This window comes from Sinohyriopsis cumingii, chromosome 12, assembly GCF_028554795.1.
Source record: "Sinohyriopsis cumingii isolate HCF-2022 chromosome 12, ASM2855479v2, whole genome shotgun sequence".
NCBI lineage: Eukaryota > Metazoa > Mollusca > Bivalvia > Unionida > Unionidae > Sinohyriopsis > Sinohyriopsis cumingii.
In genome coordinates, this window is record NC_142972.1 from 86,886,219 (window position 1) to 86,905,399 (window position 19,181).

General features: G+C 34.5%; 1 protein-coding gene across 2 annotated transcripts in view; it reads right to left on the reverse strand.

The window, feature by feature from the left end:
• Nucleotides 1-19,181, reverse strand: part of LOC149786903 (uncharacterized) — a 127,998-nt gene that overhangs the window by 87,195 nt on the left and 21,622 nt on the right. For both annotated transcript variants that reach the window (XM_089977428.1, XM_089977430.1), the window contains exons 6-9: nt 18,447-18,706; nt 14,617-14,893; nt 9,797-9,870; nt 4,593-4,700 (exon numbers count right to left, since the gene is read on the reverse strand). In XM_089977428.1, the coding sequence (XP_089833554.1) occupies nt 4,593-4,700; nt 9,797-9,870; nt 14,617-14,893; nt 18,447-18,706 (719 nt within the window). The remainder of the gene's footprint in view (nt 1-4,592; nt 4,701-9,796; nt 9,871-14,616; nt 14,894-18,446; nt 18,707-19,181) is intronic.

The window sequence follows — 19,181 nt, forward strand, 5'->3', positions numbered from 1 at the left end:
TTTAACCTGACATGTTCAACAATGGATTATATCCCCCGGTCATTCCTTATTTCCTACTAATCACATTTAAATTCTTCTCAAAACCAACTGACAGCTTACAATTAGCTGCAATCATGTTCAAATAATGTTTTATTCATCCACTGACTGCCGCAGACATTGAAAACAGATATTAAGTGCCCTGAGTCAAGTATATCAATGAAAAATTTAAAATTTATAAAAATTTGTTGCCAGCAAATTTTGCCAATCAGTAAAAAATAGTGCCACTTTCAAACTTCTTTGCATTTTGCAACAAATGTGAAGCCTAGTGGAGACCCTGCTCTCTTTATTGGAAATAATAATCTTTGCATAGATTTATAGTCTCAAGACAAGTTATGATTTTCCAACAATTTTTCAACTTCTGCAACATCTAACACTTTTCCTACAGTCTTCCAACTTTCAACAGGTTTCCAGCAAATTTATTTAAGGCCCGTGAAAGTTCAAATTGGTAGCCAGAAAGCCAGTGCATGAGCAAGGAGGCAACAGAGCATCCGATGCCTAAATTCGATTTCTTGTGTACACCAGCATATAGCAGCCAGGTTAAAGACTCAATATAGACAGACGAGGGTGTCTACTCTAATTTGAGATTTTAGTTACTTCTTTAATTTATTTAATATTTATTTTTGCAATAATTTTTATCACATTAACAATTTCGTTACTTAAATAATTTTAAGATACAGATAGCTCATGCTGTAATTTCAGTATTTAAAGTAGAACTTCAATTTCTCATTATTTTAAAATAACCATTTCTTATTTCTAATGTTTCATCCAGTATCCATTTTCATGCATTTGAGATGTTCATAAATATGACAGTTTCTGTTCTTTGAGAAAAAATGTTTGCAAATCCCAGCTGTATAACTGTAAAAGAGTTTGCCTTGATGTCAGTGTATGTTGCGGTGATAAAACTTCAATTGGGTAATCAATCGTGACTTCTCATCACATATCGCCCCTTTCTTATTAATTATGTGTAGTCATTGAATGAGTCCAATTTCTCTTTACATACCACACTTTTGCTATTATGAATTGTGTGTGGTCATTGAATGAGTAAATTTTCTCTTCACATATTATGCTTTTACTGATACAGATTGTGTGATCATTGTATGAAAATAATTATATCCTCAAATCACACCTATTCAATTCGATAAATATGTGTGTGATCATTGAATGTATCTAGTTATCTTCAAATATCACACTTTATTGGACTGAAACTCTCAATCTGATGAAATTATTTGCATTTGTTGCGTGAACATAATCTTCCTCCCAATACCACATCCTACTTCATGTACTCATCGGCTAGGATGCCGTCTAAGGGACACAGCTCTTTTCTTTGCCTAAAACGATCACAGGACAAGTAGTCTCCCTTGATCTACTGCAGTCCTATTAACTAGAGTCAACATTATCTACAAGAATTCTAAGTGAGAAAGTCTTGTTCTGCCCAAGATTGTATATTATATAAATAGTCTTCTTAATAGTACCCACCCCCACTTTCCATACTCAGTAAGCAATAATTAACTCAGATGAAGGCAAGTCATGCATATGCAGAACATTCACGATATTTTCACCTGCACATCAGTGACTGCAAGCAGGGATAAAAATCAACCATTCAAGAAAAATAACCAAATGTCAGACCTGATGTCAAGTTAGCATCTCCACCACCACCGTGACATATTTCCGTGAATCTAAGTGATTGCTGAATATTCAATTTATTGCTGTTTGTTTGAATCTTGTACATTGAAAATATGTGTATAGTATGCATACAAAAGTCTGACTCTGTCATTATTTTAATCCAGTTTATTGCATAAAGCACCTGTAACAAATAAATCTCACTATGGGTTTATTGTGTCAAAAAGTGAACAAGAAATAAAGTACCTAACCGTCAAAAAACGTTACAAAACTTATTTTTTCCCATGGTTCCAAATAAGTTGCTACTGTTGTTGTTGTTATTATTATTATTATTATTATTATTATTATCAACATCACTGTATAATTCAGATGTCTACTAGATGATAGTTGACTTGTACAGTTTGGTCCTTTATTCCAACTACTTGGGAAAACTAAATAAAACGCTGTGCTATAAAACAACAAAAGTAACTCAAGCCAGAGATAGAGTGTGACTCCGTTATAACACCTTACATGGTAGATGGGAGCCATAGAACCTGGCGGCATTACACAACGAACCATGTTATAAGCAACCAGGTCAATTAGCTGAAGAAAATTATGCATGTACCCAAAAAAAATTGCAGGGAGGGGGTGTATGTAATAAATGCGGGTGGTAAAATACGTGCTTCATCAGCACAGTTAACATCTTAAATTGATGCATATTAAATGAGAAATACACCTGTAGTGAAAACAGAGAAGACATATATAATAGTTTACTTTATTTAGAGAACCACGAATTGGTACATATACGTGAATACTGTTTATATATAGATGTCTAATGTATAGCATGAATAGTATCCACACCGTGTACTCACCCTAGAACCTGATCATATACATTGAATCCACGATACAAGTGATTACATCGAAATATGCACACACACAAAGCTTTAAAATGTTCAATAATTTTGTCACAGGTCATATTGCTCTGAATTCAGTGGAAAAATAAAGCACAATCATGTAACGAATGACGAAGAACATTTACTTTTCAGTACGTCTCAAGTCGGTAAAAGTTAGTTTGCATTTTAAGCTGCCGTTGGTAGCGTTTGTAAGCATCAACTTTTTCCCTACAAAAATAAAATTTTCACGGCACAGCTAATGTGTTTCAGTCACATTGGAAAATGCAAAAATCCATCAGATTCCATCACTTTTTTAAGTTTGGTACTGACTTCCTTTGATGAAAAGTTCTTTGTTTTTATTGAAAGATTGTAGTTGGCTTTCTTTGATTAAGGGTGCATGCGTTATTGAAGTCACCGCTAAAGGACAGCCTTGGAGAACCAAACAAATACCCATTTCTTAATGCAGCCGCAACATCAAATAATTGTACTGCATGATTGAGACTGATTTTTGTTTTCCATTTGCTGAGTACTTTTTCATAGCAATCGGTGCTTCAAAGGTAAAATGTTTCCTTTGAAATTTCAGCAAACTATTTCATCTGGGTACATTTTTAAAAAGGAATTGGCCATCATTTGGACTATTCTAGTTACTGTCCCTCCATGCCTATTGAACAAATCAATAAGTAAGAGGTATTTTTTTTTTTACATTTGTGGTAACACTGTGATGCTGCCTTCCACACATGCATCTGAAAATTAGCAAAGGGTCAATGGACGATAGGGACGCAAGTGTTCTGGTTTGATGACAGGGATTTTTACAGAAAATGTGAGTGTTCTGAAGGATTTAATTCTGAGTGTAAAGAAGAGGAATTTTACTTACCATCCACAAATAAATGTCAGCCTTTGGAAATGTATTAATTACTAGCGAGCGGCTGAAAATCCGATGAAAGATAGATGATGAGATAATACCTCGTCTGGTTGATCTCCGTTACCAGAAATGTCAACAACAAAAAAGCGGATATTTCACAACATACAGTACTCATGCTAGATGTCATGATAAGCGGATTATAATATAACAGTGCACTGTTTAGATGGTTTGACAATATGGACAAAGAATTTGTTTATGTAACAATATATAAATTTCAGTGCATTTTATATCCAGTTTGTGGCTTCCTTTCATGGGGCCTCTGAATTTCTGCACTCCAAACCAATGGTTGTATATAAAAGTTTAAACAGTCAACAACATCACCAATAAGAAAAAATCACCACATGGTATTTTTTGCCGCCATTAAGGAAACTTTATCCAAGTTTGCGACATTAGCGAAGACCTATGTGATCCCAGAATAAACTTTTTATGCGTTATTTCTCGTACTTTTAAGAAGAAAAAAACTACTTTTTCATGTACAAGAAAAATACATACAAAATTTAAGGAGCCACACCAGGATCATCTTGAATTATTTATACACGATCTCTTCTCCAAAATGATAATAATGTTTTTACGCTTTTTTCATAGTTTTAAGAAAGAATTTTTTTGTGTACAAGAAAAATACATGCATATGACATTTCGGGAGCCACACCATGACCGTGTTATATCCGAATTTGTGTTATAACGGAGCACACTATAGCAGGGTCACACTGTACATTGCAAGAGTCAAATCCTTGATGGGGTCATTCTCAGTACTAATTTTCTTCCTTTTCCTTCTGCATCTCCTTAGTAAAAGACACAAGTTGCAGTGTTACTTGGAAAGGAATACTGCAGACTATGATCATGTAAAATACATAAATAACTTCTTTTTGTGCAATGACATTTTGCAAATGAAAAAGTCAATCTGTTAGCACGGAAAGGACTGGCACAAAAATTAAAAATGATCAGGCAAGCATAATATAGCATGGCACAAGGAAAGTGTGTTACAGCAATTTCCCAGCCTGAATGACTTGTAGAAAACACAAGTTTGTGATATACAATACAAATGTCTGTGCTTATATATGTGTGGACAAAGATATTCACCTAGGTCACACTCATAGAATATGGCCAAGGTACAAAAATAAAAGCAAGAACAAACATACCATTTGCACACCATACTGCATGGGATTTCTTACATCAGGATTGTTAGCAACAGGAGCACTGGGCATCACAGTGTGGTCTCCATAATTACCCAACACATTCATCTGGTTCTAAAAATATAAAGACCAAATGGAGTGGTGAGCAATTTGATCATATAAATATACATCTCCAGCATTCTACCACATACAATAAGATGATATGTCTATAATCAAAACATTATTACTCATCTGAAATATAGTGTTAATACACTGCCTTGTCAACATGTATATCTGATGATGATGACCTTAATATTCACAATGATTTGCATCTGTCTACTATCATGTATAACCAGCATTTATCAGGAATTCAGACTATTCTGTCAGATACTACATCCAGCTGTAAGTCAGAAAATGCATTAGGTCCTCCAAAGTCATGGACCAAAAAACTCTTTCTGCAATTTTAAATCATGACCATGATACATAACAATTTTCACATTTACTGATAAAAACTGTAAAATAAGGGTAATCTTTCAAAATACTCCCTCGCATGCTACCGACAGAAAAGAGCAATAACTAGGTCACTCTAATAAAAATCACTAGAGCAAGGTGATGTGTTGAAAAATGCACACTCAGCTAATGACCATGTAACCCATTTCATAGTGATCCATGACAAATTATGAGACTAGCTATACTAGTGAGAATGAGTAAGACATTACATTTTTAGCTGCAATATGAATGATACAACAACTGTAACAAGAGACCCAAGAGGGTCTTATATTGCTCACTTGGCTTATATAACACGACAGCTGATCACGTCAATATGCAGACTTATCAGCTATTGTCAGGACACAATAATAGTATAGGCTTCTTTACCAAGGTGGAGTAAAATCAAACAAGAATTTGGTTTCCAAAATGGTAACCAACTCAGCCAAAGTGTTTACATGATTACCACTTTAATGTGTTTATAACTTGGATCAACATATAACACTTCCAAGATCTTGATAATGACTGTAACAACTGTAACAAAAACCCAAGAAGGTCTTAAATTGCTAACCTGACTTACTTAACATGACAGCTGATGATGTCAATATGTAGACTTATCTGCTATTGTCAGGACACAAAATATAAACTCTCTCTCAAACTTTGCATCAGTTTGATTTTACACAATGTACTAATATAACTACACCTTCGCTACAAAAAACTCATTTACCACCTTTGAGTAAGCAGGATCGGGAATTTCCATAGACAGAGAATGGTAACTAGCCCAGCCATTCAGTTGCCATGTATCTCACTAATATGCACATACTTCACTTGTTATAGGATCTATCATGAACAATACTAATATAGGCTTCTTTACCAAACTCCATGACCTTGATAATAAGAGTTTACATGATTACTGCTTTAATATGTTCATATCTTGGATCAACATAAAACAGTTACAAGATCTTCATGATACAGAATTACTCACAATCATACTCAATCAAGATCTTGGTCACATAAACCTATTTTCTAAGTTTGGTCAAAATCATATAAAAAAAATACAAAGTCTTGCATGGTATAAATCTCACCTGATCTGGTTCTGGATTGGGTTAAAGTTGGTTTAAAATAAGCTAAATAGTGTCTTAACTGGTAACAAGCCAATCAAATGCAAAATTATCTTTATTAACATGTGCAGATCTTACCCATTATTAATTTTATTCATGATCCAGAATCGATAAATTTTATCAAAGTTCATCCTGCATTATGACTGTCAGTGTGGTAACAAGGTGAGGCAATCAGATGAAATATAAACTCATTAATACTTATTATTTTCACTATTTATTTAAATTAAGCTCTTGATGATATAAGCACATATTTCAAAACTGATAATAACTGACTTAATGGCAATAAGCTCAGCCAATCAGATGTAAGAATACCTCATTACTAAGGATGTCTTATTCATTAGTGAACTCATCCAAGCTCTTGTTGATACAAACCTATATATCAAAGCAGATCAAAAGTGTTCATAAATATGGTTTCCTTGGTGTAAGCATAATCAGAAAATTATTCAGAATATCTTCATTAATATGCCTGCTTCCGGCTTATTATCAAATATGAGTAAGATATAAGCATGTATTTAAAGAAACCTGAAAACAAATTCACACCAAACATATGTTTTCCAGCACAGTTATAAAGCTAGCCATTTCACTGCAAAGTAACTCTATTATCATGCAACTGAATTTCACTGGTTTCCAAAACCTATTTAAATCTTGATCACACAAGTCAAATTTAAAGTCTAGTCAAAATTATGTCATTTAAGAAAGAGCATTCCAGAGGTTAGTGAATGAGACACAATATTACAACATTATTATGTGTGTATCTCATTAGTAAACTCTTCTCAGATTTTGATATATTGTAAGTTTCATTAAAATCGGATTAGACTATACTATGGTTCCCAGAACAGTAACAATCTCAGCCAGTTAATTACAAGACTACCTTATTAGGACGGATACAGTTTGGCCATTATTACACATGTCTGAAATTTTTTATGTATAAGCGTATATTTCAAGTCTGATCAAATCATACATCTGGTCTTCAGAGTGGTTACACTGTTAGCCAATGCGATGACCTTATTAATATATGTGGTTCATGTTTATTATCAAATTGACCGCTCCGGTGGCCTAGATGGTTACAGTGTCAGCTTCGGATGTGGGAGATCATGACATTAAAAGCCATATAATTTCTCTCCCAAACTGAGAACCCCTGCCATTTTTCATGTGTGTAACTTAATCTGATGTTGATCAGTGACATCCACAAGTCAACTGATCTCAGTTGATTACAAGATTTCATGATGTCACCATTTTAAGTATAGGAAGCCCACACCATGCTATACAGTAGTTCGGTAGCTGATTCTTATGTGATATGCTATCCTCATTTTGCATCTGATATGATGCTGTCCTCAGCCTAACACTGATGAGTATTTTTCTTAAAAAGCATAACTAATATACATTAATTTTTAAATGTCTATGACCGATTCTTACTAATTAATATAGGAATCTGCAACAGATGTGTCTGTCTTCAACCTAAGCTCATCCTTCAACATATTCCAGCGATCAAACTGATCACCAATATTCAACCAAGTCCTATTTTTATCTAACATATACTTTATTCTCAGACCTGCTTAAAAAAGCCTGACTGCCTCTCTTCATTCACACTCAGATCAATCTGTATGCCAACTGTGTGAATGCTGTTATTAGATTAGTTGCCAAAAAAATTTGCTGAATGTATAACATCACTACTTTTGAAGTACATTCCAAATAAAAAATGGAATTACGAACGACTTCATTGACTGAACTAAGGAGTGGCAACTCTTAATCCTAAATATTTTATCGTCATTTAAACATAACATCTTGATTATTTCAAACAACACTTTGTTAGATAACAACATTCTAATAACAGGCACGTCAAAGTTAAATATACCGCCACCCCTCTACTACCCAATATCACCTGTCCTAACCAAACTGCTATGAACTGTCTTAAACATTCTAGTTGCATGCACATCCACGTTAGTCATACCCACTCCCCCTCAACCACCCAATGTCAACTGTTCTTCCAACAGAAATCCTATCAACATTCAAATAACAAGCACATCCAAGTTATTCATAACCACTCCCCTTCTGCTAACCATCATAAACCAGTCTTTCCAACAAAATGTGTATCAACATTTTAATAACATGTACATCCAAGTTGTTCACAACCACTCCCCATCCACTACCCACCATCAACTATTTCTTCAGGGGCCAAGGGTGGCCAAGTGCTGTAAAGCACTTGCCTTTACATATCGCTGACATCTTAACTCTGCTGGTTTGGGTTTGGAGTCTCAGGCACAGCATGTATAGTCATGTGAAACAGCTTGCCAGAAGCTTCCAGTAGGATAGTAGTTCTGCCCTAACAATGAACCTAAACTCAAAACAACAACAGCTAGTTCTTCTCCTTGGAAGTGTATCAACATTATAATAACATGCACATCCAATTTATTCATATCCACAACCCCTCCACATAATAATTCCTAAACAAACACCAGATCTCTAGGAATGTAAAAAAAAACAGTGGATTGTTAGAGGCTGTTGCACTATGTGTGCTCTGCAGAGCAACAAAGCTAAAAGCTGATGACACCTGGTGGCATCAAGTGGAGGTAATGGGCAAGAGTTACTGCTCTTTGTCTCTTTCAAAATAGACAAGACAAAATGTTTTCATCTTTTAGTAGGGCTGGATCCATGACATAGCTGGCTAATATTCATAATGTAATGTGATTGGGGATTGCATTCAAAGGAGAAACTATATTCAAGATTATATTAGGAAGCAAATCCAAAATCATTCCATATAATATTACAAGGAGTCCATTATCACAAGGAGTCCATATAATATCACAATGAGTCCATTATTAGTAAGAATGATAAATTATGCAATGTCCATAATACCATAATGCCAGCAAGTAGCTAATGATACCTTGATTCTCACAATATAAACATTTTTCTCTCAACAACATTCTAATAACAGAACTCTAACTTATTCTTACCCACTATGCTGTCCTTTTCCTTGTAAGTGTATCAACATTCTTCCAGTATGTACATCCATGTTATTCATAGTCACTCCCCTTCCACTAATCAAAAACAACTATTACTACCCCTTGGAAAAATATCAACACTTTAATAACTTGCACATCCAAGTTATTCATACACAATCCATATCACATTAATAAGAAAGATCAGTAAATTAATGTCCATAGTGCCAGGAAGTAGCTAATACTACAATAACTTTGACTCCCACAACATAAACATCTTACATTCAACAACAGGGAAACACTGCAGAGTCAAAGAAGACAATGTTACTAATTCTAAATGTCTATATTTTGTTCCATAAAGTTGAATATTTAAGTTCAAATTTATACATATGTATACCATGGGGAATAACAACATTACATATATATACCAAGAGGAATAGCAACATTACATATGTATATCAAGAGAAATAGCAACATTACATATGTATACCATGGGGAATAGCAACATTACATATGTATACCATGGGAAATAGCAACATTACATATGTATACCATGGAAAATAGCAACATTACATATGTATACCATGGGGAATAGCAACATTACATATGTATACCATGGGGAATAGCAACATTACATATGTATACCAAGAGGAACAGCAACATTACAATGTTTTCTAAAACAAACCTTTGTGTCATTTTCATCAAATTCCATCTTTGCCACAGCTTGCCTCTGACCTTTCACCTTGAGGCCTGACGAGTCTGAAAAATACAATATAAGCAGGCATTAACAAACAAAGCATTTGTTAGAATAATACTATAATAATTTTAAAACTTTCTTTAAAGAGATTTACTCATATAGTCAGAGTACATTCTTCCTTGAAGCTTGAGAATGTGGAACATATTACATCATACAAAGTAAAAATAATTACAATTTAGTTATACATTATTTCATTATCATTAATACTAAATTCTATTATATGTATGATCACTTAAGAATGCCTTTTCCTTAAATACATAGTTTTCTTTATTGAGGTGGAGAATGGTGGATGCTGTGTAAGACTGATTTTAATAATGTAATACTTACCTGTCACTGCTGAATTGCTTACCTGTTCCAGGACACATATCCCACAGTCCAAGTCCTTACTTCAAACCTCCCGTTACATGCAACATACTAAACATATTACAGTTTGATCTCCACATCATAGGTTCCTGAAGGATACTCCTCATGAATCTGAATTGTACCCACACTAAGGTCAGATCATTAAAGTGAGCTGTTAGCCGGGAATTTTATAATAATGGCTGGCAAATGCTATATAATTAAAATTACTTTTACCATCCACCCCCAGAAAACTAAATTGTATTAGGAGCATTAAAATTCCTGCAAGGATTCTTATAATAATGAAGATGGATGCCATACACGAACACTTCAGAATTTGAGGAGTGAAAGGTTCCAAATCGTCATGTGACTATGGGGGATATTCTTACGTTTCACTGATCTCAAAGTGCAACTGCACCATCGAAGAAGAGCCAATACATGGCATTGAGGTTTATATGGGGGAAGAAGTGTTTTTCATCATCTGTTTATAAGTGTGCTGACTCATGGCCACGTCCCAAACAGAGTTTGTCTATAACTTTAAAATAGACTGTTCATACCCACTTGGTACAAGACAAACATGTGGGATGAGTCATTTGTGCAACATTATGAACACACAGTTCCTCCAGTCTTATATAATTATTGTAATCCAACAATTATAATCAAGCTGGCAAAGCAAGTGTTTATTACTTATTCAGTTTCCACAACTGATGCACCAGAAGGGAGGTGGGTGGTGGGAATTAATGTTGTTGTTGTTGTTGTTATAGGGTTTAACGCCATTTTGCAGCACAATATAGGCTATACATGGCGGCCAGCATTAATGGTGGAGGAAAAACCCCAGAAAGAACCACTGCTCTCACATACCCACTTTGGCCGAATCCGAGACTCGAACCGGCGCAGACAGAGGTGAGATGGCAGTGATCCGTGATGGAGACCACTCGACCACTCGGGTCCCCGGTGGAAATTATGATTGAACAATGGGACTTAATGTTCAAGAAGAGGCAAGCAAGGCAATCGAGGCTGATCATGAATTGCTGATATTAAAATTAATTTTCTACAGATTGTGTATGCAATGGAACCCCTCTGGTGGCATAAGTAGTTGGAGTGTCTGCCTTGGATGTGGGAGGCTGTGGGTTCAAACCCCAGCCGAGTCACACCAAAGACTTCTAAAAATGGTACTAACAGGTGCCTTGCTTGGCGCTTAGGATTAAGAGGTTAGTGTTAGGCCTGTTAGGACTGGTGTCAGGATAATGTGACTCGGTGAAACATGATACTACATATCTGTGGCATGATGTTCCAGTGTTTTCCAGTGCTAAGCATAACTGTAAACTGCTACACTGCAGATAGCATAGTGATATGACTGAAGAATTGATAAAGCTACGTTAAAAATCCCAATCATACACACACGCATGCAATGGAAGAATAGTTCAAAGAACTGTATCAGAGAAACTATAACGTGTTAAACTACACTGTTCTTTGTTTTTAATAGTGTAAGTCCTATGAAACATTTCTACCATGTATGATCAGAAGAAACAGTTAAAAATATTTACCTAATGGCTGCTATAGAAGCTATGCCACTGATACTAGTGCCATAACATACACTACTGCACCAAAGCATCTACTGTGATACATTCCCGGTAAGTGTTAATCAAAGTTATTAGTTATTAAGGGGAGTTTAAAATTGGATTTCCAAATGATACATGTGGAAGTTACACCACAGACACTGGACATGCCTTACATACAATTTTGATAGAGCATGTCCTAAGAATAATCATGACTATTATCACAAATGGCTCAGCCATTCTTGAAAAGTTGAAAAAATATATTTTTATATAACTATCTGGACCAATGAGATTAATAGTCCAGAAAGCTACCTGGACCAATGAGACTTGTACAAAAAGTTGCATATGAAATTCTCCTTTCATGGGACCATCCACTGAGGAGTAGTGATAACAAGATTTGTGAGAAGGCCAATGAGGTAGCCATAGTGGATTTTCTGGCAAAGATGATTTTTGAGCAACTTATAATTCCTGCCACAAAGTTAGGAAAAGATTTCAGACCTTTTCCAGACCAAAATATAAAAATTTCCAGACTTAACCATGTGACAAGTTTATTGACCTTATGATAGCAACAGGGGATGCATTTTCCAGAATTTTCGGAATAAATAAAAATGGATAGTTTTCTGCATAATTCAAGTGTGCCGAGTCTAAACTTGAATGTATATTCATAATATCTTTCCAGATAAATTCTCAAGAAGCATTGAAACACATGCGCCGTCCATTTTTAATATTGGTCATGGTCACCTTTTGCAAAATCTTGACCTCATGTTATTTCAAGACGATATCTGCATATTTCTTATATACGGATATATAGAAATGTAGGGTGACCATTTTACTTTAAGAATAAATAGACTTTTCCTGTGTTCCAGACACTTCGGAAGCCTTTCTGTACATTTTTATCATGTGACCTCCCCCCATGTTTGTAAGAAATAGTATATTCTTGAGTCATTCACATGTTGAAATTATAAGTTGCTCTAAAATATAATGTTTTATGCATAATTTTTATAAAAAGAATTCAAAATTGAAACCACCTTTATGATACTGTTTCAAATAAATTCACAACATGCATCCAAACACATCCACCATTTTAACATTGGTCTTTTGTCATTATTTGCAAAAGCTCCACCACTTGTTATTTCAAGCTGAAATTTGCATATTACTTGCATATGATAATAAAGAAATATTTTTTGAACATTCAGCTTTAATAATAAATGTACTTCTTCATTGTTTCTGGTACTTCTTAAAGCCTTTCTGTGCCTTGTTTAAGTGACCTCCCACAATCATTTTTTCATAAAATACCGAAATGACAAGTCATACACAAGTTGACATTATATCTTACTCTTAAAACATAGCATAATCATTACAATATTCTTGTACATACATGTATTGATCTGAAATGACAATTTAGCAAACAGAAATTGACACTTTTGATTATATTATGATAAGACAGTATTGTTCAAGTTTTATATTTTAAAATTAATGACAAAAAATAAGCAAACAAAAATAATTCACATTGAATACTCCCACAATTCTACAAAGTATGTCAGTCACATGGACAAATTCCTCATTCACTCTTTCATACTGTTCAGGTTTTCCACTAATTTATTATTACAGTAAATCTGCATTTATATGGTGTATATTGTGAATTTTGCAATATAAAACTTTGGATGTCAATATTTTGTTCTTAATAATTCTGATCAATTTTGAGAAATACCATACAGTTGATGAAGCAGTATTCAATTGTGAAATCAGAGAGTGTGAGAGAAGGATCTGGCATTGTATTCTGATGAAATATTTATGATTGTTTTATTTGTTAAATAAAATGGTATGTACAGATCGAGTGTTTGTTCTTTATAATTTCAATATTCAGAATAGATTGATACTCACAATAAATGCCATGAATTGGTTTTCTTTTCTTCAAAATAATTTAAATTGTATCTCTTTTTGCCTATACTAAACATGAAAATTTTAAATTAAATAAGCCCACCAGTTCATCTAGATCTCACCCATCATTTGTAAATACAAGTCTGAATCAAACCTCAAAAATAAATTACACAAAAAACTGTACCAAACAGTTTTAATACATTTAATATAAAAATGAAAACAGATGTGTATCATATGATTCCTTGGTATAAATGTTCTCTTTGTCATAAAATGGGTTTATGTGTGTTTCTGAACTCAATTTATGCTGTATTGTTGCAATTATTTACATTTTTACGGACCAAGGAAGAGTTACTCTTCAGTCTAATGTGCTGAGGTGCCAATATTTGATGACTCACCATGTCTTTAGATGAAATCACAGTATTTCCAAAATAGCTACTAAATCCTAAAGTCTGAGCACATTGTAATGCAAATAATAATAGAAATAAATAAACCAGGTCCTGTCAACTGAATTGAACACAATTATTTGTCACCAAAACGACTAATGTTCATTCAAGGAAAAAATAATTTTCAGTTAAAATTCCTTATATGAAAAACTAAGATGCAGTTTCAGAACCAGAATGAGGGTCAAATAATCATTTTGAGATCACTCTTTGTCAACAAGGTCAAGTACTTTAGCAGCTAGCCAATCAGAAATAAGGTTAGTTTTCTGTAAAAAAAAAAACAAAAAAAAAAACAAGACCAGTACTTGTATCTCATCAACATGTTGACTTCTATACATAAACTAAGCAATGTGTTTGCCTATGATGACCAATTCGTAATGTACAAACTCATAAAGAAAGTTAGTATTTAATGTTATTTACTAAATGAGCCTACACTCTATAATCATGAAAATGAACACATGTAATATATGTGTGTGTGTACACATACACACACACTGGCATATATATATATGCTTATTAATAAACTTACCAATTGGTTCTAGTGACTCATAATGGTGTTCCCAGATGTGTCCAAGGAGAATTGGATCTCCCTGAAAATTATCCTGGCCAACAACCCACGCAATATTGTCATCACTGCCTGAGGAAGGCGAGCTTGTCACAATCATAATATCTCTCTGTAATGTCCTAGCCATTGCAACCACCAATACATGGTCTGCCCATTCACCATTCTTTGCCATTCTTGCACAGTACTCCTCAAAACTCTCATTGTACATGAATTCAGCAAAGTTTATGTTGCCACCAGATACCTGTGTAGTTAAAAAAAGATTTCTTATTCTGAGCCATGATATTCATATCAACATTCTTAACAACTCTAGAAGTTATACCATCCAACAATGATTTGTGTCTGTTATTTTCGTTTAATCTTATCGGTTCATTCCAATCTACTGATGTCCACATTCATAATAAACATAGAAGTTATAACATCCAACATCGACTCGTATCTGGTATTTTCATTAGCCAGATCAAATTCTGATACCCTGTCAGTTGGAAACAAATACCAGGTCAGAGTGATGTCAGGATTAATGTGATATTGTCATTAGTCAGACGTAAACCTGATACCTGGTCAGTTGGAAACAAATTACCATGTCAGTTGGAAACAAATACCAGGTCAGTGTGATGTCAGGATTAATGTGATGTTGTCATTAGATGAAAACCTGATACCTGATCAGTTGCATACAAATACCAGGTCAGCATGATGTCAAGATTAATGTAATATTGTCACGAAGTTGCTCAATATGTCTTGAATTTGACTCCACATGAAAATTGTACAAAAATAATGATAAAAGAGAATGTTTGGGACAAGATGTGGAATATCTATTGCATGGTTTTGTGTGCTTGATGTAAACATCTGAGTCAGCAAGTTTCTTACCGACACATTATAATTCCATTCCAATTCTTTCTATGTGAATTTTATATGAAAAAGGAATATTGTGGTATGTTTTATTTTTGTGGATCTCAATTTTGATGGTTTTGTAAAGTAACACATTTTGAGGGAACTTAAATTCATGGTTTTGCCTCCAGGAACTTAAAATTCGTGATTTTGCCTATTAAAGTTTGCATGTTTATAGGCAATTAATTTTTTGGATTAACCTCTAAAAATTCCCCCAAAAAGAGTACAAAGAATAAAACTATGTTGACAAGAAACAGTGATTGTTTCAATGATTAAAACAAAACTACCACAATATGAACACCTGTCAAGATCAATCCCTCATATTCAAAATCAAAGGGAGACAATGCAGCAACACGTTAATCAATTAGTAAAGCACCTGTGCATGGTCTCTTATTTTAAACCACCGTATATAAAGGTGCAACATCAATTAATTTCTGATGACCATGGCATTATCACATTGGTTCAAGAGTGGTAAAATTCAACACAAATTCCAGTTTGCATGGATGTCATCATCCCATATCTGAACCAAACACAAGACCATCTGACCCTTGCACCACAGAGTTAGAACATCTGATATATTCTGAGCTCATGATTAGACCTGACTGAATGTGGCTCTAAGAATGTTGAACTTGTTTGTTTTTTTCTTTTCTTCAGCGACTATATAATTATTTACATAACAAACGTGTGAATTAGGAGATTTTGAATCATATGTTCAGTCTTATACATGTAGCATTTATTATTCTTCTACTAATAACATTCATTCTTATTTCTTTCATTTTCGTTAATACTAGTGTTAGAATACCTTGCGATTTTCTTGATTGCCTCTATTTTTACTTATGCCATCACATCCTGATTTAAGGAATACAATACAGATCTCTCCGCAGCCAGGAACTGGTGGTCAGGTGCTTCTTTACCATGTGTGGCTAATTTTTAGCTGTGTCTTTAATTTCATAGCATGGGAAGTCTGCTTATTCCAAAAAGATTTTCTCTTGCAGAAAACATGAAGACATGTTTGTTTTTGGAGTTTTAGTGCAACAAATATGTATATAAAGCATATGAAGCTCAATTGCATAATGGTAAAGATTTGTGAATTTCATTCTTTGATACAAAAGAAAAATCAGTACTCCAATCAAGCTTTTATACTTTTCAAATTAAGAAAAATTCATCATTGTCTGCACCCATCTGGTCAAGTATCCTACTAGTTCAGCATCAAAAGGAAACAGCAGACATAGGGAATGAAGTCTGAATGCACGCACACACGTGTATATATATATATATATATATATATATATATGTGTGTGTGTGTGTGTGTGTGTGTGTGTGTGTGTCAGACCTGCAAACCCTGACAAGATCGTCTCAGTAGTGCATTTGCTTTTATTCTGTCTGAAAGTTTTACCAGTTGTCAGTAAAGCATAGCAAAATATCATAAACTTCTAAAAGTTTAAAAGTATGGTATTCGAATCCTGTAGTGACAGTAAACATTATGTTCAACCGAAAAGTATGTAAAGTACACACACACCTTGTTTACTACTGGTACAGCTGCACAAACTTCAGTTCCATACCCTATGCAGCTCAATGACTTGTTGCTATCTCTCAACTCAATGCAATCATATATCCCTTCAAGAGACACTCAAATTGACACCTGATGTCCAATAAACAAAACTATGTCCCTTGCTGCTTTTCTTCACAAGAATCTCAATATTCCTTTTTATACTTCTGTGCTTATTAACACTTTTTAAGAGGCTTATTTTCCCCTTGTCTTCAGGACACATGGTAATAATTATATGGAAAAATGGGAATCAGCCTGGAAATGGGTGAACATAAAATAGAGTATATATGGGGTTGGCTGTCCAGGATTGGTTACCAGTAATAATTTAAATTTTAGGAAAAAGAATCGCTTGAGAGTGTAACCTATTTGTAAGTGAGAAGAAAAAAAACTAGAGACAGTTTTACTGATGGAATTTCAGTCCTTTAACAGTCTTGAGTTTGGAACACTCGTTACTAAAATTAGCACCAGACTCTTTGGTACAGAACTGAATCAGAAAGCACATGTTTCAAACACATACAGGTCCAGTTATTGAATTTCTAATATCATAGTGTTTGCATAGGTTTACTAAGGGAACTGAATTAGTACTGTGAGTCCTTCAACATGCATCACTTGCTGGACGCCATTTTTAAAATAATCAATAATCAACAGTTTGATCATGCAGACGCTTTGCATGAAAGTATATGCAGCTTAGAGCGTCTGAGGTACTGTTGTATACTTAGTCTGGTTCTCTGACTAATTCCACTAATTTGACTAATCTGGATCCATATCAAACACAGATGAACCAATTATCTTTCAGAGGTCTCAGAAATGCTTAATTACACATATCTGGATGCCAAATTTTTTTATATCTGGAACGTAGAAAATCACTGAGGTGGGAGTCCTCCGTATGCATGTAATAGGTGTGCGGCAAATTTCAAAGATTTGCAGCCCTGCTTCAGCCACCTGCTTTGTGGGAAAATGTGTTGATCAATTAGCTGTGTTGATATTTACAATGACAGAATTCAGTGACTGAAAGACCCCTTGATGTACATACATATTCCCATTATAAGAGTACATAAAAAGAACATGATGCAATAGCTGGGTAGCAAGTTCAAAGGCTTTAACTGGCGGCCACGTCGGAAAATGTAATGATATTTACAATGATTGAATTCTTGAATATTTAAGGGCCATTTTAGTAACTCTTACGGCACAATCATAAGGGTTGGCAGGTCTATCTATCTATCTATATATATGTATCCTTTCACCTAGTTTTATTTTCTAATTTAATCTAGATACTAATTTACATATGGAAATGATTTTAAAAAAATAATGCCTTTCAAATTCCAGCTTCGTGGTACAGACAGTATAGAATTGTTCTTACCTCCAGAACTCGATTAGCTTTCAAGAAGGCAACAGCGTCCTGGCGTAATTGTTGTGGAGATATTTGTACTGGACAGTTTAGTCGCTGAAGCTGACTAGACACAGCCTCAAAGAAGCAGTTCCCATTACCAGGAGTTTCTCTATGAAATTGCAGACCCACAGTTTCACAGTTTCTTTCCAAAGTAGACCGGCTTGAAAAGGCACCTTGTGTTGATTTATGGAGAACCTGGTACAACAATTTAGGATCTGCACAAGTCACTCCTGCAAACAGAAAATGCTTGCATTCTTACTGATGACCATAAATAAATCCATACACAGACTCAAACATCTTTACAAGTTTTCTAAACTTCACTAACTGATTGAGTAAATATGTCCATGCAGTAATTAACATCTAGCCAAATTATATTAGTCTAAAGCTGGATATATGTCTTACTGTACTACTTTAACAGCACATCAAAAGGAGTGAAGCACATTACCATCCCCAGTCAGCAGTTAACATTTAACGTATGAAGCAACTAACTCGGGTGCAGTAGTGAGAACAATATTTTCAAAATGTCCATCAATTCAGCCCTTCTGAATGTCACATTGGCACCATTTTCATTTAGGGCCCACTAGACATTATAAAAGTGTTTCAGTAAAATTCCTAAGTTAAGACCATTGTCCTTTATGCAGGTGCCTCAACATTTTAAATATGGGTGCCTTCGTAGCCATATTTTTAAAATGGCCACCATACTGT